The sequence below is a fragment of the Phaethon lepturus genome, unplaced genomic scaffold (assembly GCF_000687285.1).
Source record: "Phaethon lepturus isolate BGI_N335 unplaced genomic scaffold, ASM68728v1 scaffold13814, whole genome shotgun sequence".
Classification (NCBI taxonomy): domain Eukaryota; kingdom Metazoa; phylum Chordata; class Aves; order Phaethontiformes; family Phaethontidae; genus Phaethon; species Phaethon lepturus.
The window spans coordinates 30,570-55,289 of NW_010532732.1; the positions used below are offsets into that span (position 1 = coordinate 30,570).

General features: G+C 36.4%; 1 protein-coding gene across 1 annotated transcript in view; it reads left to right on the forward strand.

The window, feature by feature from the left end:
• BRD1 (bromodomain containing 1) overlaps positions 1–23,286 on the forward strand; it is a gene marked incomplete at its 3' end in the record, with an annotated part of 50,262 nt that extends 26,976 nt beyond the window's left edge. The window contains exons 9-11 of the mRNA XM_010284939.1: positions 3,096–3,584; positions 19,798–19,933; positions 23,159–23,286. Coding sequence (XP_010283241.1) covers positions 3,096–3,584; positions 19,798–19,933; positions 23,159–23,286 — 753 coding nt within the window. The remainder of the gene's footprint in view (positions 1–3,095; positions 3,585–19,797; positions 19,934–23,158) is intronic.
• Positions 23,287–24,720: the final 1,434 nt, after the last annotated feature.

Sequence of the window (24,720 nt, forward strand, 5' to 3'; positions counted from 1 at the left end):
CACAACAAATACTTTAAGAATATGAGAATGATCTTTCTAAACAAAACCTTCCTCCATTGTTTTTCCCAGTAGCAAGGCTTTTTAAAAAATCAGGTATTATGAAATGAAAATACAATCAATCTCATATGAAAAGGAATCGGAAATGCCTGAGTGGGAAACATCTTTGTATTTTCAGAAATCTGCTTACATACCAAAATATGTATTAGGGATCATGTGTGCCTGGGTCAATGGTGCTGAAAACTCTGGTTGTTGTGCTGTCTTGTATTGTCTTTTGTAGCGTTTTTATTCTCAACTCCAGACTCTGGGGAGGGTGGAGGGTAGGTTGAGGTTGGGGTTTTTTGTGTGTTTTGTGGGGGTTTTGTGGTTTTGTTTTCTGTTGTTTTTTTAAATAAATTTAACAAGCTTCGTGTTGTAGAATCAAGTCAGCCATATCTAACCAGCCCTTCCCCTTGCGCTTCTCTTCCTCCTCAAAACATTGGTTTCAGAACTGTATCTACTCTTGGCTAATTACCATGGATTTCTATGAGAGCAATATACTAGAAAGATCTAACTTTATATTTCTGTTGAATATTGTCTTTTCTTTTTTAGCTTTAAATCAATTCCTGGGGTCTTCATTGCTCATTTTTAAATGATACAAAGAAAGTTTACTCTCTTAAAAAAAAAAAAAAAAAAAAACAAACCAAAAAAAAAACACACCTTCTACTGAGTTTGTTTCACAACCAGCTCTTTTCTGAAAAGCTAACCCATTTTTCTTTAGGAGAGTTAGAGATGTGTTTTATTTTGAATAAGTGCATTGAATAGGAGGAGGAAAGAGCTCAAGGGAAAGTGGAAGCATGGTAATACATAAAAGTCTGTGTCTGGTCCAGCTTGATGCTATCAAAATTTTTGAAAGGTGAAGTCAGTAAAATGACTGTCCTTAACTGCCATTCAAACAGCAACGTGGTGTGACTTAGTGTGACTAAGAGAATGCTTTTCAAACGTATAACTTGCTTGAGATTTGAAAGACAATAGTAGAAGTGTACATGAATCATCATACTTGTTCTGAGGCCATTAAGCATTCTTAAAATGTTTAATGATTTTTTTTAATTTTGTTTTTTTAATCTTCAAGTGATGATTCTATTAAATATAGTTCTCTAGGAATATAGTTTCCAACAGATAATGAATACGCTAACTTGTTTTACTTGTAGGTTGAAATTTTTATGACACAGCCTTTCACTGCAGCTGTTGTGCAAAAAATAGTCTAAAAGTAAGCAGTAGCTGCTTTCTTATATTTACAGCATGCTTTTTAAAAAAAAAGCATAATGAAGAACATGATCCAGAGTTGATTGGCATTGTTGTTACTATTCTGATCTAGGGAAAAGTAATAGTCATTAGTTCAAATTTAGATTCTGAAATGGAAAGTACTTAGAGGAGTAAAGAAAATATTGCCAAAAAGAAAGATGAAGAAAACTGTAGAATCCTGTGACCAGGATGTCTACAGGAGCTGACTTGAGAAGAACTGTGAATTACTCCCTTGCAATTCTGTTTTCAGTTTCTGATCATGTGCAAAATATGGTACCAGAATAACCCTGTGAAATGCAGGTTTTAGTGTCTGAGTAGTTCTCAAGTGTTTTTCTGTGCTTAAATCTTTTTGTTAATATTTTCTAATTAATTTTAAGACAACCAGAATTTGTTCACAAAGAACAGTCACCTTGGACTTTCTAAACTACATGCTTTTTTAATTTGTGATACTTTAAATGTGCTTATCTGACTGTAAATTTCATTCTAGATGTCTTGCAATTCTAATACTTGTATGCCTTCAAAGGATGTCACACTTTATTTTAACAATATATTTTTAATTTTAATTAATCTACTGTTTGATTAAACCTTAAACAATGGGGCAGGGATTTTTCTGCACTTAGAAGTTACTGAGTTCCAAGTAAACATTGCTGAGCCAAAACCAAAACAATATAGAGACAGTATTTAATCTATTACAGATACAGGGCTTAAAACCTTGGTTTTTTACACCCTTTTTTTCAGATGACATAGAAAAATTAACTAAATTCTAAAATAACGTGATAGCATAAATATCACGATCTTTAGAATAAGCATCTTCTTTCTTCTTCTTAATTTATATTTTAAAAGATTCTTTCAGAAGCTGGAAAGAAGATTTTAACATCTTTTTGAGTTGATAGTTATGGATTTGGAAGTCCTTCTACTTGTATTCGGGAATGCTGCCACAGTAGAATGTTTATTTTCTTTCTCATCACTTGGAGTGAAAAACTGAAACTAGTTTTATATGCTCGCAGTTGCACCTCCATTGTCTTTTCCTAGCATGGAGTTACTGGAATTGACTGGGACGTGATCATGTTTTTTTTAAAAAAAAAAAAAAAAGGGAAGAAAGAAAAAATGGTAGAGGGTGGTTTTTCTGATTTCTCCTATCAAGTCTGCATTGTCAAGAGTGCATTTGGCAACTACTGGCTAATCAAGCTGCAAGACTTTGGGGGTTTTTCTTTTCTCCCCTTTTTTATTTCTTTTTCATTTTGGTAGATAAAACTTGGATCCACAACTGTAAAACAGCTTTGCAAATCTTGCCTTTCTGTAAATTTTATAACACATTTTAGCTCACTCTAGATCAGATTACAAATACTTTTTTTTAATCTTCTCTGATCAAAGTTGTCTTAGGCGGGTAAGGTGAATATTGATAAGGTAAAATAGATAATATATATTATTAAAAATTTGACTTGAATGGCAGTATAATTGCATTTAACAGATGATCATCCACCACCCCAATGTTCTATTTTAAAAAATAGATTTCTTAGTTTTTAGTTAATGAAACTAACATAACTGCATGAGAAGTAAAAAGTATTTATCCAGGTGTAAATTGTTAACACCAACTATAAACACCTACTTTTCTATCCCTGTTACATTCCCAGTATAAAAGTAGGAACTACTAACTAGGACAGATTGTTGCTAGTCAAGGTTTGTTTTTAAAATGTTATGCTTTGTTTCCAAACAACAATTTATTTGGTGGGCTGCACATTTATAGTGAGTTTTATAATAGACTTTCTAACTACAGGTTTTCAAAAATCACACTCTATTTATAATTTTTTCAGGAGATAAATCTCCCCCTAAACTTGAACCATCAGATGCATTACCTCTTCCTTCAAACTTGGAGACTAATTCAGAACCACCAACCCTCAAACCAGTAGAACTCAATCCAGAGCAGAGTAAGCTTTACAAAAGAGTAAAATTTGATAATGAATTATATAGCACTTCCATTCAGAAAGAAATAAATGGACACACTCCAGAACACTTACTTGACAGTAATCTCAATGAGTCGACTGTTTCTGCTGTAGCTGAGTCATCAACTGATGTAAACAGACGTACATCCATTCTCTTCTGCAAATCGAAAAGTATAAGCCCCCAAAAGTCTGCAAAGAACACTGAAACCCAGCCAACTTCTCCACAGCTAGGGACCAAAACCTTTTTGTCTGTAGTCCTTCCAAGGTTGGAGACACTTCTGCACCCAAGGAAAAGATCAAGGAGTGCATGTGGAGATTCTGAGGTTGATGATGAGTCCCCTGTAAAGCGCTTGGATACAGGTAAATGTTACAAAACTTACTTGAATGGATGCATCTCAAAATTTAACATACCTGTTAACTTTTTGACATACATGTAATTGTTAATCTTCAGATTTTAGCACTTGAACAGTTCTTCCTTATAGTTGAGTAGTTGCAGTTCAGAAAATTACTGATTCAGATTTGTGTTGGCCCTATATAATTAGGCTTGGTGAACCAAGTTTTACTTTTTGACAATTTTCACTTAGCATTGAAATCTTCAAGTTTACTTGTATGGGTGGGTGGTTTTTGTTTTTTTTTTAAGTTGTTTTCTGTTTCCTTTTGTTGAAACCAATAGGAAGGGTGAATCAGCTGCTTTTTTTTGAAATTCCCTGTTAAATTACATTGAAACTTTATCTATGGTGCCAAAACTAGAACTCTTATAAGGATGAGCATCGAAAATACATGTTCCATATATGACTTCATTTTGCTGTAGTGCTACTCCAAGCATACTTTCACCTTTATGAGACTGATGACTGTGTATGAGGTGCTTTGTATACCCATGTATTTTATGGAAGTGTTAAAAACCCAAAGTATAATGACATTTCCTATGTTTCTTTTCTTTAGCATGTGCACATCAAATTAATAAAGTTGAAGAATCTTAAGTGTAAGATTATGCTTTTAATTGGACTTCTCTCAAGAACGTTAAAAAAAATTATCTTGATACATTGGTGCAGTACAGTACAGATACTAATTACACCTTGTCTTAGTGAACTGTAGTTCTGTTTATTAGAGAAGTTTGAATAAAACCCTCTTTGAGAGAGTGGCATAAGGAAATTACTTAAGTCTTATTTCCTTAACATTATCCATGGCCATTGCTATGACTTCTATATTACCTTTGAAATAAATACTCTATTTCAGTCATGTTGGTAACCCATATGCAGGTATGAAAATGGCATGTGATTTTTTTTGTTTCTTTGAATGAAAGATACAGGAATTTAATTTGAACAACTATTGTGAAGATGTGCTCCAAAAGCTGTTGTGGTTTTTGGTTTGGTTGTTTTTTTCATTTGTGCTTTTTGGTGTTTTTTTCCTTTGTTGTTGTGTTTTTTCTGGTGGGTTTTTTTTGTTGGTTGTTTTGTTTTTGAATAATCATGTGAGGAGGAAAATTAATGCTGGAATCTTAGCATAAGAAAATGATAAGTAAGATCTGGTATAGGGGTGGCGGGATCTTTTCATTTATGTTTCTGTTTGTTTTGCTGCTTTGGAAAGCCCCAGGTTCCATTCCTTTTCATAACAGCTTGGAGAGAGCATGTAGGTTTGATCTGGTACTTTAGTTCTGAAGTAGTAATCATGTGAAGGTAGTGTGATGATAGAAAAGAGTTGATCTTCATTAATGATATAAAAAGCTTTTGTTTCTAAATACTGCAATTTACCAGTCTTTAATCTAGATAATTTCATTATGTACCTTTATACAGATTGCATTTTATATCACATGCAATGAATCATTTTGTGCTAGGTCACACCACAAATTAGTACTAATTCCGTGAAATTTTTATCTTAAACATGTGAATTGTTTCGTTAGGCAAAAGATATTTTTCATATATAGGAAAACTGCCTTAATTTTTGACCAAAAAAACCCCCACCAGATTTCTGAATACATTTAAAATCTCATTTTGTTCCTTTTCTCTCTGTGGAGTTAGGTAGGGAGGGGGGCAAATATGCTTTTGATTATCTTCAAAACAACCAACCAACCAACCATACGAACAATTATGGATAGTTTCTTCTAATTTAGTAGTCTTCCCATTTCAGAATTTCTAGGTTGTTGAGTTTTCATTTTTTTCCTACATAACATGTAAGCTAGTAACAGGAATAAAATCCAAAAGGTTAAAAGAATTCTTTCTTTTTAATTTGTAAATAAAATTCTGTAGCCTCTTGCTGAAGCTAATGAAGATATGCACAGAGTTACATTTATGCAGAACTAATACTTAGGGGGCATTTATATTTAAACTTTTAACTTGTTTGTTCAAGAAAAGACTGTGTATGTGAATTGAAATATTTTAACCAAATTAAATTCACCTGAAGGTGTTCTAGTTACTAGAATGTGGGTTTTTTTAAGCATACATGGTTCATACAGATGTGTCAGCTTATCAAAGCTTGTTCCTGTGATTCTTTTTCCATTTGCAGCCAAAAATTTTGCTTTCACGTTGGAGATTTTATTCCTCATGTTGTTTTCAAACTTGTGTCTCCACGCTAATTTAAGCAATTTGCAATTGGCAGCTAATTTGAGCTATGATTCTGCAGGAGACCAGCACAAAACTCAAATGCTTTCCAAGATTTAAAAGCAGTTGAACTGTTTTACTTTTGCATATGCAAGCTGGTGTTGATTCATGCAGATGTCTGTGTTCTGATAAAAATTTAATGAGTAATACAATTTTTTTCTATTTGGATATTTTTCCCAAAATTTAGATTTCATGTTTTTATTCAAAAGTATTCAGCAGACACGAGCCTTTCACTCCAAAGCCATACCATGATAGAAAAGGCATGCTTCAGGCTTCTTAGAAGTGTTCTTCTGAGTTAGCAACTTCATAAGCAATCAGTGTAGTTGAAAATGAATTATTATTACACTGTTTTCATTGACAGGCATTTAATTATCCTCAATTCTACATATAGGGAAAAAAGTCATTAAAAAGGACTGTTTAATATACAAAACACTGAAATCTTTAAGTGGTCAAGAGCTGCACTGTCACATCTTTTTTTCCTTCCTTACCTATTCATAACCAACGTGGGTTTTGTGTTGTTACTTAAGGTTGCCTTGTCATTTTGTCCCTCACCTTACTTGGTCTCCTCAGTGTTTCCCCCTTAATGTCACTCATATATATTCATGTGTAGAAGTTCAAAGGAAGACTCTCAAGCTTACCTAGTTAAGTAAAACCACACCTACTTTGCTGCATCATTATTCTCATAGACTGCCTTTTATTATGCTCTCTTGAATTACATTTGTTTGAGGTTGGTGTGCTTGCCAGTTAGTTTCAAGAAAGACACATACAGGATCCTTTGGCACACTACTTTGTAAGTATGGTGTCCTATATGTTGTTGGTTTTCATATACAAAATAATTATTGAAAGACTATCTTTTTTCAGAAATGGGGGACTATTGCACAACATGACAACCTTCAAAGAGGACTGAAAGCAGTTCACTTTAATACTCTGACCTCCCTTTATATGTGACACTCTGTTTAAAAAACATGAAGCAACAGTGTAACGTAACCTTAATTTTTAATTTCATAGTGTTTTACTAGGGCATTATCATTTACATATATAGCACATCTTTCTCCATAGTTGCTATGTGGAAACTGACAACTACATAGTGGAGAGATGTATTTAAAAATTTACTATACATGCTTGATGTATCTTGGTTTTGCTTCATATGGTATCTAACAATTTCAAAAAGAAGATAGGTTGTTTTTACTTCAGGAACTTTGGTCACATCAGATTGATGTATGATTCTTGAAGTTGAGGCATGTCAAATCTTAACTGCGACAAGTTCAATGACCTTTTCAAAATACGCATTGTGTACTTACCTTGCTCTTCTGTTACTAAGGATTAATCCTTTTCGTCAGGAAATCAGTTGGTGCAATTGTTACATCTGAGAAAAATAAAGCTGATGAATGGATAGAAGGTAGATTTTACTGACAATTTAAAAAATTTGCCTCTATCAGTTTTATATAGGTAAGATAAACTCCTGGAAGAAGTGACTGTTTTAAGATACCTTTAGAGCATTGTAAAATGCTAGATTAGGTTCAGATTATATTTTCGTGTTGTTCTTCATTTTATCTGTCTCTTTTAAGCTTTCATAAATTTAGGATAGTAATTCACAGTTACTGTACTGGTACCCTCTATTCTAATTAGAAACTAAGTATTTAGAATATACCATCCTAAAGCAATCACTTTAACTTATCATATAATTAGGATTGCAAATGGTGATTATTGTAGTGCAGTATGTTGGTTTTCTATTATTTCTTGGCTAGATAGCAGTAATAGAAAATTTCAGTGAAACATACCATTTACTTAGAGTTCTTGCTTCCAGCGACACAGATTCTCTCATGGCACTGAAACAGATGTGAACCATTATTTATAACATGGATCACTGAATTAGAGTATTTAACACAGTAAAATGCACAGTGTTTTTTTTGGGAGCGGGGGGATGTATTATTTCTTAATATATACTTTGCATGCAGTTGTCAGTATACAACAAGCATAATTATACCTTATTAAATCTATTACTAAATGTTGTGCTGACTTTGTTTCTGCCCGATCACTACAAAATGTTTGACAGCACTTAAGAACTGTCTGCAAGTAACCTGCTTATGAATTCCACTTGCATTTCATATAATTTAATATTGTATCAATGACCACTTTTACTTAACTTAATTTGGTGTGATAAAGAGAGAGATTGTATCTGGCATAAAATGGAACACAGGTGATTTGTTTTAATTCTTCAATACTTGATTTCTAATAAATCTTTGGCTGTCTGGAACACAGGCCAATTTGATAAAAAGTTAAGCTTCATATGTGCAGCATTCAATTACCATTCTCTAAATGGAATAAGTGAAAGTAAAGCATGCATATCTAAGAGCATAACTATGTCCTCTAAGTAAATAACAAACTAAACTAGAAGTTGCCTAGTGAAAAAAAAAACACAAATTGCCATACTTACTCATCTGGTTAACATAGGTAGGAATGATAGTGTATATATACATCTATTCATTCGTAAAATGCAGTAATTTGACAAAATTACTGATGGATAGAGTCCTTATACTTTGAATTAAAACTGTTATTTTTATTGCTTTTTTCTTTAGATGCATAGTTACTGTTTCCTGTAAAATCTGGTGGGGAATTTAGTTATTTAAGCACTTAGACATGTCCAAGAACTTCAACTGCCTGCCTTCACAAAATTGCAAAACATAAAACATTTTTCAGGTGTGTATGCAAACAAACAAAGCATTGGAGATTGTGAAGGCCTAAAAGGAATTATCCCCTGGTTTGTTAAATTTGTCAGTATAGAGACATGGGGACTACAAAAGCTTGACTGCTGAATTGTCAGGGTAAAATCAGGCTGCACAGCAGCCCATAAGTACCAAAGAGGCTGAGAAAGTGAAGTTTGACTAGAACACTACCAATGTTAGTGCATTTTTGCTTGTTTTGGCAAGTTTGTGGATTTTTTTTTTTTTGGCTGATTGTTTTGTTATTGGGGTTTTTTTGTTTTGTTAATGGGATGACAGGCCACTGAGAAACTTGGACTATTTGGTAAGAAAATCAGACAAGTTAAGGAGAGAATTTTGAAAAAACTGAATGCTGCATTACTGTATTTGGCCTGCTTAAAGTTTAGACAGGTATTCTGTCAGCTCTACTAAAATTTTTGCCAATTTTATTTCTGGAAAAATATTGAGAAATAGGAGAGGATTTTTGTAATACACATGGAATAAAATAAGTGCATAAGGCAGAAAGAGGGAGAAGAGAACCTGTTTTATACCAGTCATAATTGCAATGTTCCTTTTGGTTTTATTTCATGTAAGGAACCATAAGATTAATTTCCTCACCATTAAAAATTCTTTTGCTTATTTCTTGATTTATATTACTGGAATTGAGGGAATTTTGAACAACATAGTCAAGACCGGTGCTTTTTTCAAGGCTTGTGATGTATATGCATGCATTAATATTTTAGAAATTTTTCTTGTGTTTTAAACCTGTTAATTTCTTTGAAAGAACTAATTTTTTTGTTACTTTAAGGATATTAATTATTAGCACCCAACTTAAAATTGCTGTGTTTTCTAAGATCAGTATAACTGAATCTTCTGTAATTAATATAAAAATATTTCTAGATGCTCTTCTCTTTTTCTGTATGCTGTAGGAATTGTGGAGCCTTTTACTGTATTCTGGCATTTCATTTTTGTGACTGCTTAGCTCATTTCTTGGCCCAGGTTTGGTTTTCTAAAAAATAAAATGTCATAGTCCCCTATGTGCTTCATCTGTGGCACTTAACGCTATTTTTTCTTTGTGGTGCAGATGGTAAACAGAGAACTGTGGAATTTATTGCAGGTATTTTAAAAAATTGTGAATTTGGAGGTCCACACTATGCTTATAAATTAAGAATACACTTGCCATGGTGTTGGGACTGAGTGTAGATGACCTACATTCAAATTCACAGGCTTAGATATCGTCAAGTTCCTTGTATCAGGTACATAAGGTACCAGAGTTGATCAAATCACCATTATATTTGACCTTTGGAACATCATAGAATCATAGAATAGTTTGGGTTGGAAGGGACCTTTAAGGTCATCTAGTCCAACCCTAACCTACTCACCTACAGGTCTGATTTAAGAGATGGATGATCATAAAAATGAAGCCAGTGACTCCAACACTAACTTTGGGCACTGAACCTGGAAGTCAGGAATACGGGTGACTTAGGGCTTATTCTGCTGTGAGTGGAGAGATAGGGAGACTTGCCACAGAATGATTGACGGCAAGATGAATGTCTCTTAGAAAAGGTTTGTGTGTGGGTTTGTTTATGTTGTCTTTTTTTTTTTTACTTTCCCCTTTTCTCCCCGTAGATGAGAATAGATTATGTAGTTACATGCATAGAGGGAGGTCCTCCATAAAGAGCAATTATGGTACTAGGTAGACTTTTGCTGTATCATACATGCAGTCCAATATTTTGGGATTTAATTGATAGCTCTCTTCTGTGTTTCCCGTTGTAGTACCCAGGCATAGTTTCTTCGGTGTGCATAGAGGAGGTGTACACATAAGAAGGTATCCCATACAAAGAAACATGTAATACTCAAGAATAGGTAAAATACTTGAAACAAAGTTGCTTTTATTTTGTTGGTACCAGAACAGTGTTCATTGGTCATGCTGTCACTTGGACTTTGTCAGGCCATGCTATCCTAACCTGGTAACTCTCTCACCACTTCCATTTTCCTTACTTTCCTCCTTCCTTTTTTTCCCCCTCTTCTTCCTTTACTTTTCCCTTTTCCCCTCCCTCCACCACTGTAATAATACAGCTGTCACGCAGAATTGGCTTTCTAACAACCTGTTTTTGGAAAGAAAATGTAGACAAAAGCAGATGTTGAGAAATAAACTTCAGCTGATAAGGATGGCTAAGTACTCCCAAGTTCTAAAAATTTTTTTTTGTTGAAGGTAAAAGTATTTTAGGTCTGAGAGGAAAAAAAATACTATCGATTCATCTGATTAGATATAAAGATGTGAATATGCAAGTCATCCTTACTCTAACTCTTTGTGTTCAGTGCTGCCTAAAAACAGCAAAGTCGGGTTGTTGTTTAATAGCCCTTGATTATCTTCACTTGATGCTTGAAGCACTGTCACGTTGACTGCATGAGCAGTGAAACATCTTGTTTTGTCTTTGTAGCTTCTTTCATTGAAGCCAGGAAGACAATCTTAGGATTGCAGGAACTGTTAATTTTTGCTAAGCTGGAGTAAATCTTTAGTATGATGTTTAGTCTCTAAAAGGATTCAAATCATGCACTCCCTCAAGTACAGTGCAAGCTATCCCAGAAGGAGGCTGTTCCATACCTTTAGTATGCACTGGGTACTGAATAACTTGAAGTTTTCATTTCCCTGTGTGAAATACCTCTCAAGGTACAAAAGGCCTGGAAAATTAGGTCCAAAAATGCAGCTATGTAACTTAATGAAGTAACTGGCTAATTAAAGGACTTGCAGTTTACTGTGTTGTCCTGTATGTCATCTCAGGAGTGGCAGATTTCTGGTAAACATTTCTGCCTTCATCTTTCTTTCGGATGGCAACTTCAGCTTCTATTTCTGTTCCCTGTCCTAGAATGAGGCACAAATTAAGAACCAATTCTTCTAAATAGCTGTAAAAGGCAAATAAATGGTAAATTATTTGTTTCCTTTTTAATAGAGTAGGATTGCTGGACATGCTTACATAAGAGAGCTCTGAAGTTCACCTGTCCATCTGTTTCCTTTTCTTTGGATACCATGCCCAGCAACTGTGTTCTCAGAATTACAGGGAAACATTTACTTTCAAAGAAGAAAAAAAAATATGTTGGTAAAAGCTTGTATGAAATCCTTTAGATAGTAATTTAAGAAAAAGAAGCTGGTTCCATTAGGAAATGGAATAGCCTGCCTTTGTAGGTCCTGCTGGACTGCTCTGAAAGACTGCTAGGGAATAGGTTTTTGTGCTAATATATTGCTAGATAATTATAACGCTTTTTCATTATATAAGTTGAGAACAAAAATAATCTTTATTGATTTAAGTTTTAAATAACTTTTAAGTTTTCCTTCTTTTAACTTATATCAGGATTTGGTAGCTGAAAATAAAAATCTGCACATGGAAAATATGTAAGAAAATACTTTTTTCTAAAGGATCTTTACTGTTTGCATTACTGCATAATTCAGAAAAAAAGTCTGGAAAAAAGATTCTGATCGTAAATCCTCGTAAGCAGTCTTAGCCAAAATAATTAGAAGTAAATGGTCCTAAATATTACTGTCTTTCTATAATCATTATATTTCTTGGATCCTGAGTGACACACCATTGATCTATGTGTGAATCATGCACTTAAATCTTGTATTTTACAATCATCTGTGTGTGTTTTACATGTCATAAATTATATAAACTAGAGCTGACTAAAGAATTCAGTTTGTAAAGTTAGTTTGAAATTCATCAGGTTTTGTGCTTGCACTTTTTAATGGCATTTTATGCTATACTACTGCTGTCATCAGTCTTTTCTATATCACTGGAACAGCTGATAGTCTCTAGAAGAAGCTGTAATTTATTTTTTTTTTTCTTGAGAAACGATTCTGCTTATATGCTTCTTTTTTCCTTTCAGATTTTTCTGGAATATTTTCAAACTCCTCCACTAGTGTTGCCTCCCATTTATATATTATAAAATGTCTTGAACAATCGTCCTATAATACACTGATCCTAGTGTTGTAATCCACAGAGCAACAGACAATCCTTATTGTGTGGAAGCTGTAGTTAATAAATGTTGATTAGTTTTCCTTTCTGTTGTGCAGTTCAGATTCAGCTCTTTTAGCAGACTCTCATCTGATTAGCCAGCCAGAGACACTTCTTATTCCCAGATTTCAAAGAAAATTAGTAGTTACAGGATGAGTTCTTAAGCATTCTTCTGAAACATATCAAACTTTGGCTATTCAGTGAGCCACCAAACTGTATTCATCACTTTAACTGACAAAGATGAAATTTTTCTGTTTAGTATCTTGAATGCTGCTGTTTAGTCTGTAGGTGCCACGTCATGGGCGCACACTGAGCTTGTTTTCTTATCTTTGGCCATGAGCAAGTTTTAAGCAAGTTCTAAAAGCTTTATTTCCAAGGGGACTCTTCATACCAACCTTTATCATCTTTGTGAGTAACTGGCTCCCATTTTGTCTGCATACTGAAGACTGTTTTAAGAACTGTAAACTGTGTTCAGATACTCCTCTGTGTATTCTGAAAAGAAAGATTGTGTCTAATATTCCTACTGCACTCCGGAATTTACTGTTGGAAGTAGACATTTACAGGGTTCACATTTTAAAAACTTTGTGGCTGCCTTCCTATTGCTGAAATATGCCCATTTTCAAGGTTTGCATATTTAAGAATACAATAACTTCTGATTATTTATTACCTTAAAGTATTCCCTTATTCTGTCTGTGCATACCTGTATATATAAATCCTCTTAAGTTAGGGTCATCCCCCTTCTTAATCTTACTGGAGGGATCTTTTAGGTACGTTTCAAAACCATGTTCTTGATGCATATCATGCACATGAAGGTTGAATTCTGTGCTTTCAGGGACTTGCATATATTTTTCAAGAAAGGGGACTGAATCCAAGTGAAACTTCTAATTCAGTTTTGCCCCTTTTGAAACTTTAGCTGAGTGTTAGTGTTAGAATACATGGAACACTTGTATCATTCTCACTGTCTCTGGACACTGCTGTTAAGGGTGGCTTATATATTTGAAAGCTCTGTTTCTTTTCAGAGAGACTTAATGGCTTTTTCACTGTCTTCCAGGTTCTCATATTAACTAATATCATGCTGGGTATTTATCTCTTTGGATCCTAATTATTTTCTGTTATCCTCAACATGGAATGGAATTCAATTAAATGATCATTTTGGAACGCAGAAAGACAATTACATTTGAAGTAATTATTTTGGATCATGTTGGAGACACCAGCCATCCTTAAAACAAAAAAAAATATGAACACTGTTGGAGGAAGTCTTTGACATATATGAAACTATGCTCTTCATTCAATATATTGCCCCATTTCCGTAAGTTATAAAGTTGTACATGTTGTAGTATATGTGACACAAATTGGTCGCAGATTTTTACCAGTCCCAGCGTTCTTATTCCCAGAACATGCTCTGTGAGAGCAGATTAGTTAAGAATGTTCCATCTTCATCCTCTTCCCTTCCCCAAAACCCAGTCTAATCTTCCTTGGAGAAGTAAAGCGTACAAAAAAATGTTTCACCTTTTTTTTTTTTGTGCATTTATGTAGTTTTAATACAATACTTATTTTTCTTTAGTATGTATATTTTAATGAAGACCAGTGCTAGGTAAGTGCACAAGTCAGGACTTGATTAGTCCTTGCTTGGTAAAATTAACCCAAGTAGTGTTATATAAGTGCTGGTGTGCTGTGTGGAGTTGTTTTTTGAATGCTCCCACTTTTTTAGTGGTTGAAATTACTTAACAATTTTCATTATTTCTCAGCTCTTCAGCTGTGGTTTTAATACAGCACTTCATCTTACATTTGGATATGCTTCATTTTTCATCAAGCTATGCATAATAAAGTTTTAATTGCTTTAGAAAATTTTACACAAGTTCTGCTTTATTTGTTTTCATCAGAACTGCAAGATGCTATTACAGTCTGTAATGCACAATTCTGTATTCTCTAGCAGCATTTTGTACGTTCATGGACCATGCTGCTCCTTGGACTATCCGGAGTTTTGTACTTCTGTCATTTTTTCCGAACTTCTGCTGTCTTTCTGGAGTTACCTTTTTCTGCTTCAATTAATTTGGTATGGGCAATAAGATTCTAACGTGCTTGATGTAGGTAGTGCAAGTTTTAATTGCAGTTTAAGAACAAACTACTACCGTTAAGAAAAAGTTGACAGTTTTCCTGACAAATACAGTTTTCAGGGCAGTAAGAAAACTGTGAAAAAGTATAAAGCTGATCATCTTCGGCTTACTTTTTTTTTCTTAGTTTACAGTTGTTTGTTAGCATTTCTTTATTTTTAAAATGGTTCCATGCATTACGTGCCATGATTGACACAGCAGTAAACTTTCTATGAAAAGTGAAGCCTAGAGCTGAAGACTGGAAATGGCAGTAACCCTGCATTTAAGATGGATAGCAGACTTCACTATTTGTGGATTCTGTTTGTTGGTTTCTTTAAATGAAAGAAAGCTGAGCTCTGCCTCAGAGAGGACTGCTTTTTGAAGAAAGTTAAGAACAGAAGGGAAAACAAAAAGGAATCATCCACTAATGAGAGGTTTTAGTTTGATGCTTGGAGGGGGAGGGGGGTGTATGTGGAAGAAGCTCAGTACCTGCCCTAATAAAGATTCTCTCTGTGACTGTAGAGAAAGCTCAGTTGATCTAACAAAGCCATGAGCTTTTGGAAAATGTAAATGACTCATGTAGGTTTGTTGCAGGCTTATTCAGGCTACTAATCCACAAAAGCAGGGTGAGTTAACTTCTCCCATTGATTTTCTTTATTTGACTTCTTAGCAGTATCTTTTATCCAGTAAAATGCAAATTCCCTAAAGCAAACAGGGATCTTCTTTAATCTCACTTATTCTAGTAGCTACAGGGGATTGGGCGTTTCTTGATTCATGGGAGAAAGAGTTTTATAATGATCTAATAGACAAAATTCCCAGTCATAACATGTAAGTGTAGTATATGGCTTATTTTTTGCACATCAGTGAAACCATAAAGCACTTACATTTTATTGCCTGGATTTTTCTGTCAAGTAACAAGGTCACTTGAGAACTACTGCATCTGTAACTAGATGTGAGTGTGTTTTCTTCAAAATAAACGTTGAGGTCTTCCTTTCTGAAAATAATGCCTATTCCTTAAAATTTCTGAAAAATGGACTGTATAAACTGAGTCTCATGGACTGTGTAAGCTTATGTCATTCAGGGCTTGACAATCAGGAAAATTGCTCCTGCTGATAGCCTGCATGTTCTTTGTTTTTCATACTTCCACAAGCAAGAGAGAAATGTGTCTGAGAAACTCTAAATTCCTTTTCACTTTAATATTCCTTATTAGTCAGAAAAGGATTCAGTTTTTTTCTTACTGCTAGTGGCCATTTTACAGATTGAAAAAACTTTGCTTTCTGTAATCTGAAAAACCTAATGTTAGTGAATCAAATGAGTCATTAAATACATAATATAGGTAATGTTTAAACTAGTGTAAGACTGGACTACCACTTGAGAGAGCTGTCTCTATTGCTATAGTTGCATGTTTCTGTTGCTTCCCTTGTTTCTCAACATGAGCAGTCAGGCAATGACACGGTTACTTTTCCCAGTGCATGGCTAAAAACTAGTTCATTACATGATCACGTATTTCATAGTACTGACATGATGACGATGATAAGAAACAATTGCAAGGGACTGAGAGCACCAAAATGTCCGTTTTGGCAGCAGCACATTCATAAACAGATTGAAGCAATCAAAATGTGAAGCTACTCGCCCCCCCTTTTTTTTTTTGTCCTGGATATATACACACACACACACACACACACAAGGAACTGGTGTACATAGATATATGTAGCCCAAGTCCTGTTTGGTATGCATATGGTTAAACATTTTATACAAACTCTTACAAAAATAAACAGATTTTTCCTTCCTTTTTCTCAGTCCATTGGGAAACCTGAACTGTGCTCTGGTTCTGTTAGCAATATTTACTTAATCTGTCTTTAAATTTAAAATTTAATCTGTGATCTAACTTGTTTCTGCTGATAGCTGATTTCTGTTAGATGCCTGAATGATAACTTGAGTAATGTGTCTCTGGCTTGTGGCAGGATGAAAACAAAACAGTTTCTGCACCTCACTTGAAAAATAGTTGTGATAACTGTTTTTTATTCTTAGATATCTTATTTGCAGAGGCCCAAGAGACCTCCATTTTATCTTTACAGAATGTCTTTTCTGCTTTTTATTTCAGATGCTATGTGAAGTGTACTGTGATAGTTTGTTGGGGAATTTAAGCTTTCTCATAAAGCATAGAATCTTTGGGTTCAAAGAGTCCTTTAAACATCATCTAGTCCAACCCCCCTGCAATGAGCAGGGACATCTTCAACTAGATCAAGTTGCTCAGAGCCCCGTCCAACCTGACCTTGAATGGGATGGGGCATTTACCACTTCTCTGGACAACTTGTGTCAGTATTTCACCACCCTCTTTCTGAAAAATTTCTTCCTTAGATCTGGTGCAAATGTACCCTCTTTCAGATTAAAACCATTACCCCTTGTCCTATCGCAACAGGCCCTAGTAAAAAAGTCTGTCCCCTTCTTTCTTATAAGCCCCCTTGAAGTACTGGAAGGCTGCAGTAAGATCTCCTTGGAGCCTTCTCTTCTGCAAGCTGAACAACCTCAGCTCTCTCAGTCTATCCCCATGGGCAAGGTGTTCCAACCCTCTGATCATTTTTATGGCCCTCCTCTGGACCCACTCCAACCTGCTCCATGTCTTTCCTGTGCTGAGGGCTCCAGAGCTGGACAGAGGACTCCAGGTGGGGTCTCAGCAGAGCAGAGTAGAGGGGCAGAATCACCTCCTTCAACCTGCTGCCCACGCTTCTCTTGATGCAGCCCAGGAGATGGTTGGCCTTCTGGGCTACAAGCACACATTGTTGCTTCATGTCCAGCTTTTCACCCACCAGTACCCCAAGTCCTTCTCGGCAGGGCTGGTCTCAATACCTTCATCCCCCAGCCTGTACTGATAGAATGGGTTGCCCCAACCCAGTTGCAGAACCCTGCACTTGGCCTTGTTGAACCTCAGGAGGTTCACACAGGCCCATATCTCAAGCTTGTCCAGGCCCCTCTAGGATGGCATGCCGACCCTCAGATGTGTAAGCTGCACTGTTCAGCTATTAAAAGAGTACTGGTCCCAGTGCGGACCCCTAAGGGGCACCGCTCATCACTGATGTCCATCTGGACATTGAGCCATTGACCACTACCCTCTGGATACAACCATCCAACCAATTCCTCATCCACACAACAATCCACCCGTCAAATCCATATCTCTCCAATCTAGAGAGAAGGATGTTGTCAGGGACCGTGTCAGAGGCTTTGCAGAAGTCCAGACAGACAACATCCATAGTTCTTCCCTTGTCCACTGATGTGGCCACTCCATCGTGGAAAGCCACTAGGTTGGTCAGGCAGGACTTGCCCTTGGTGAAGCCGTGCTGGCTGTCTCAAATCACCTCCCTGTCCACTATGTGCCATAACAATGCTTCTAGGAGGATCTGTTCCATGATCTTCACAGGCACAGAGGTGAGGCTTTCAAAACATACTCTGTTTTGACAGGTGTTCAGCATAGTCTAGAACTGAACTCCTCAGCTATTTGTACTGACTTGCTGAGAATGAGAACAAGATTAATCAATAGCATGTAGTTTGGTGCTCTGAACACTCAAGACAGTTACATATATAATTTTTTTTTCTTGTATAGGATATCAAAGGCAAATATAGGAGTTACAAAAGAGACACTCTTAAATAAATGTTCTACAATGTCAACTAAGTGACAGTGAAAGAGAATGCTTATCTGTAAATCTTTCAGACCATTAAATAAATTCCCCTTTTTCTCTTGAAAATCTAAAATTGTGTTGCTAATCCAAATGGAAGATCTCCTGGGATGGAGGATGAAGTTCCTTAAATCATTTTACAGAAATGCCTTGAAATATGACTGGATCGTAGAAAGTAACTTGCTAAGCACAAGTTCCTTAGTTATCAGTCCTCTTTGCAGAGGTCTTCGTAGCAAACAGACTAGAAGAATTAGAACTTAATAAAGGGAGTTCTGTCACATTTGTTTTAGGGTATAATGCTCTGTGGAGAAGCATGTGAAGTTACATAAGCTTATTTGACTAAGTCTGAATGAACAAAGATCATGATGACCATTAAGACTCTGGTAATAGGATGGCTGGGATGGGTAGCTTTTTCTTGCACTATAAGAAGCATGCTGGTTATATGCCTTCAGTAATAACTTCAATTTATTGTAATGGAATAAGTGTGCTCAGAACTGAATTTGTGTCAAAATTTTCTTCTCTTTGCAGTCTACAGCTTGCTATAGCTGATTGCAGGCTAGTACCATTGTCTTAACCAGTTCATTTCTGTTGATACTCCTGAGTCTGTGTTGGATTCTTTCTTTTTTAGTTCTAATTTCCCTCCTAGCCCCCTGGAAGTCTTCAGAATGCTATCTTAAACCTCTTCATTTGTCTCTTCAATCAAATATGGAAATGGACTAATAAGAACTATACCATTTGTAATCAGCAAACACAGAGCAGGATTGGTGGCAGCCTATCAAATCAGTAGCTTGTAATATAAAACCCTTTTTTACATTTTCAGTACAATTATGAAATTAAAATACAATGTCCTTGGATGTATATTAACTTGTGCCAGGGGAAGGATAGTCAAAAATAGTAATGTGCATATTATTAATTGTTGATCACAGAAAACACATGATAAAGTTAGTCTGAATTTATGAAAATGGAAAGACTTTGAGGAAGATCTAGATAGTGTCAGGACGGTATCCCTACCTCTCTTTACCTCTAGTGTTTGAAAAGGATTTTCAGTATTTCTTGACCTACAGTTGTAACATTGTATTCAGATGAGTTTTGTGTTGATTTGGTAAATCTGCCTCACTTGTAATGCTTTTTTCTTGGTTTTGGTGTTTTGTTTTTGTTTTCCTACCCAGCTTCTGCAGCCTGACTGTCTTAACAGTTGGAAATATTACATACAAAGACTGTTTTGATATTCCATTTGGCATTTCCCATATTATAATCTTCACCTTTTTTACCTAAATTTTCATCCTCTCTTTAAAATCTGGACTACAGGAACCTCCTATTTATAATACTGTGTTTTGAAAAGAAATATTTTGTTAATATTCATGTTCTTTCTTTTTCATCACAACAAAATATTTGAAGTACAGAACAATAATGATACAGTATATTAATACAAAAAAATGTTAATGAAAATGGTGTGGTTTCCAGTTTGATGCAATTTATTTTTGTGTTATGCCGTAGGTCTGTCAAATGGTTTTGGAGATGGAAATAAAGAGAGAGCGTTAGATGATACTCCGGGAAGAAAAGTTGAACCTCGCCGCCGCTGTGCATCAGAATCTAGTATTTCATCTAGTAACAGTCTTTTGTGTAACTCAAGGTAAAACAGTAAATCTGAAATGTGAATGTGAGGCTGAATATATCGGTTTTCTATACTGCTTGTGACCCACATTGGAGGATTGCACAAATTTTAGAAAAAAGAGTACGTTTCAGTTTTCTGTCAAATCTGAGATACCTTTCAGGATTGCTAGTATACTTTTGTTGAATTTGGGTTGTTGCAGATCCGGGCAGTTACACTTTCTACTTGAGTATTCTTCTCTTGGCCTGCATAGATGGATGTACATGTTTCTGCATATCATATCGTGTTTTAATTACCTTCCTAATCCTGAGCAGTAAAGTGGGAGTGTTTATTTTGGTGAGGGTAGCAGAGAAGCAACTTCTTGTACACAGGGAAGGTAAATTCAGTAGCTGTGGAACTGTAGATTTGTCTGTGATTTGGATTACTGGCTAGTTATTGCAGTGATGATAGTACCTGTATACCAACTATTGACCTTTCTCTTTGTGAAGTCTGTTGTTAAAGATAGGACTGTCAGAATGGTCACCTCTGCCACCATTGATAAATATTTCTCCATCACAATGGTGCACATTTTCCAAAAGCACACTAATCTCTTGGTAAAAGGTAGCTGTCTCCAGTCCTGGGCTATGAGGATGGGGCATACAGGAGTACAGGGTAAATCTGTTAAGAAAAGGAAAAAAAGAAGTCTTTTATTCATGTGTTCAAGAACGGTGTTAAACTGGTTAAGGAAATGGTGTTAACGCACTCATGTCAAACAGGCTTTCAGAAACAAAGAGAATTTAATATTGCATCTCTTGTAAATGTGATATATGGAGGATTTCATAGAAACATAAAATGGTTTGGGTTGGAAGGGACCTTAAAGAATATCTAGTTCCAACCCTGCTGCAATGAGCAGGGACATCTTCAACTTCAGGTTGCTCAGAGCCTCGTCCAATGTGACCTTGAATGTTTTCAGGGATTGGGCATCCACAACTTCTGTGAGCAACCTGTTCCACTGCCTCACCACGTTCATAGTGAAGAATTTCTTCCTTATGTCTAGTCTAAATATACAGTCTTTTAGTTTAAAGCCATTACCCCTTGTTCTGTTACTACATGCCATTGTAAAAAGTCCCTCTTCTTCCGGCCAAAAAACCCTAACTCTTTCAGCCTGTCTTAATAGGAGAGGTGCTCCAGCTCTTTAATCATCTATATGGCCCTCCTCTGGACCTGCTCCAAGAGGTCCATGTCCTTCTTATATCGGGGGCCCCAGGGCTGGATGCAGGACTCCAGGTGGGGTCTCACAGAGCAGGGTAGAGATGCAGAATCATCTCCCTTGACCTGCTGGTCACGCTTCTTTGGATGCAGCCCAGGATATGGTTGACTTTCTGGGCTGCAGGCACATATTGCCAGGTTATATTGAGCTTCTCATCAACCAGTGCCCTGAAGTCCTCCTCCTCAGGGCTGCTCTCAATCCATTCTCTGCCCAGCCCATATTTATGCTTGGGATTGCCCCAACCCACATGCAGGACCTTGCACTTGGCCTTGTTGAACTTCATGAGGTTCGCATGGGCCCGCCTCTCAAGCCTGTCAAGGTCCCTTTGGATGGCATCTCTTCCTTCTAGCATGTCGACTGCACCATACAGCTTGGTGTCATCAGCAAACTTGCCGAGGGTGCACTCAGTCCCACTGTCCTTGTCACTGACAAGGATGTTAAACAGCACCAGTCCCGAGACTGTCTCTGAGGAACACTACTTGTTACTAGTCTCCACCTGGACATTGAGCTGTTGACCGCAACTTTTTGAATGCAGCCATCCAGCCAATTCCATATCCACCAAGTGGTCCATCCATCAAATCCATGTTTCTCCAGTTTAGAGATAAGGACATCATGTGGGACAGTGTCAAATATCCAGGTAGATGACATCAGTTGCTCTTCCCTTATACACCAGTGCTGTAGCCCCATCATAGAAGGCCACCACATTTGTCAGATGCAATTTGCCCTTAGTGAAGCAGTGTTGGCTGTCACCAATCACCTCCTTATTTTCCACGTGCTTTAGCATAGTTTCCAGGAGGACCTGCCCCATGATCTTGCCACGCACAGCGGTGAGACTGACTGGCCTGTAGTTGCCCACATTGTCCTTTTTTCCCCTTTTCAAAAATGAGGGTTATGTTTCTCCTTTTCCAGTCAGTAGGAACTTCGTCAGACTGCCACGACTTCTCAAATATGGTGGATAGTGGCTTGGCAGCTACATCAGCCAACTCCCTCAGGATTCTGGGATGCATCTCATCAGGTCCTAAAGACCTGTGTATGTTCAGGTTCCTCAGGTGGTCTTGAACCTGATCTTCTACAAGTGGACAGTTCATTCTCCTAGCCCCCCTGCCTTTGCCTTCTCTGACTTGAGTGGTGTGGCTTGAGCACTTGCCAGTGAAGAGTGAGGCAAAAAAGTCCTTGAGTACCTCAGCCTTCTCTGTATCCTGGGTAACCAGGTGTCCTGTTTCCTTGTGGAGAGGGCCCACATTTTCCCTAGTCTTCTGGTTTTCTTACCAGCATACCTATAGAAGCTTTTCTTGTTGCCCTATACCTCCCTGACCAGATGTAATTTAATTCTTATTGGGGCTTTAGCTTTCCTAACCTGATCCCTGGCTGCTCGGACAAGTTCTCTGTATTCCTTCCAGGCTACCTGTCCTTGCTTCTATGCTCTGTAAGCTTCCTTTTTATGCTTGATTTTGTTCAGGATCTCCTTGTTCATCCACGCAGGCCTCCTGGCATCTTTGCCTGACTTCCTCTTTATTAGGATGCATCACTCCTGAGGAATGATCTGTTTGATCTACAATGATTGCTGTTCAGATTCTATGTGTATAGACATTCCATGATTGAAAGACTTGGACTTGTAGTGAAAAATGAAAGAGAAAATAATTGTTTCCTATGTAGTGGAACTGTTGGAGCAGAGGGGAAATGTTTTCATTTGGCCAGTATCCACTATAATACTGGAGACAAAGCACCTTCTCTCATTTGTGCATGTATAACCTGTACAGCAGTTGAGGTGCATTTGCATACTATTGGTCTTTTGCTGATAACCAGGCAATTCTGTGCATGAAAATAATCTAGGTGTTTGGCTTTTATGTTGCTATTTGTGTTTGTTACATAAAATTTGTTAGAGCTTGCTGCTCTGAATTTACTGTGTAGTGATGAATTTTAAATTCTTTTTAAAAGTCTTGATTTATAGTGAACAATATTATCAGGTAATGATTTTAATATTAATACTTTCGTAGTTTCAGCCTACCAAAGTGTGGTAAAGGTAAGCCTGCACTTATACGAAGACACACACTGGAAGACCGAAGTGAATTGATATCATGTATTGAAAATGGAAACTATGCCAAAGCAGCAAGAATTGCAGCTGGTAACTATAAATAATTGTATTCTTAATAAGATTGTATAATTATAATTTTTTCCATTTATTTGACAGATTCTAGCATTCTTATTTTTGCTGCTGAAATACATTAAGCATTCTAAAAGTAGTGTTGATAGCATTGCAGAAACTACTGGTTTCTGCTTTTGACTCTCTAAACTTTGAAGAGAACAGTACATGATTTTGGGTTTTTGATTAATAAGTGGTATTTAAAGTGATCAAGCTACTCTAGTAATACAAGCAAAACTTGGACTAAAGTACTATTTGTGGTTCCATCAATATTTTTCTTTGGGCTTTTTCGTTTAGGGTTTGCTCCTCATACACTGTTCTGCATCAGTGTGTTGTCAGTTGGGTAAGACATGGTCTGCTTTAATTCAGGAAAATTTTAAAATTAGGAGGAAGTGGAAATTTCTAGGAATTTGGAGGATACTAAGTTACCAAATTTTAGGGGAATAACTATGTTCTGTTAATATGCTTTCCACCTGTTTCAATATTTTAATTGCATTACAAGATTTAAGTAGGTCATCTCTTCTGTAAGTGGAACTGTGTTTGAGTAATGCAGTGCTCCAACGCTGAAGTTAGGTGTCAACCTTGCAGTGTCTAGCAGGCCTGTCCTTAGTTTCTGACTTTATAATTCTTCTCCCTCTCATCCTGGGTGTTCTTTGTCCAGGACTCTTTCATGTCTTTCTAGTGCTTTTATCTTGACTCTTTGTTTGTCTTAGTCTGTTCTTTCCTCCCCTTACGGTAAGTTTTGTTTTTCTTTGTTGCAGCTGATTTGTTTTCAGCTACTGCTTCATTACTCTCGGGTTTAGTATCTTTGTTATCTGTATGGTAACCTCTTATACAGGACTTAACCTTTTCCGTTTGCTTTTCTTACTCTGTACTGGGTAGTCTTACATTTAACACTTCCCACTTAGAATTCCTGTACCTGTGGTTTTTTTTTCCAGACCTCTCCTTGATCTCTCTTAATTCTGTGTCTGTTCTCAGATACATTCTACAGCTGCCTAAAAGGAGGAGCACATTACTTTTAAGAACATTACTTTATATATGACTATATATTCTGTCTAATTTGAGCTCTTTTGGCTGCCTTCTGCATCCTGTTACCTCAGATCAAGAAGAGGAAATAAGTAGGAGTGAAGTGAAAACTCTCGCTTACATTCTGTGCATAACTGGAATCTTACCATGATTTACTTTTATTAGTAAAATCCGAGATTTTACAAAGAAACTAAAATAAAAGGTTGCTCATTCTTGGTAAAATGTCTCAAGCAGTTCTATCTGACAGAGTATATATGATTTAGAAACAAGCACAGTGCTTACAGTTATGCTGTCTTTAGGTCCAAGAAATATCTTGTTTCTATTTACAAGATGCTATCTCAGAACCTATGGTATGGTATGTTGTAATACTGCAATTATGATGTGATGCAG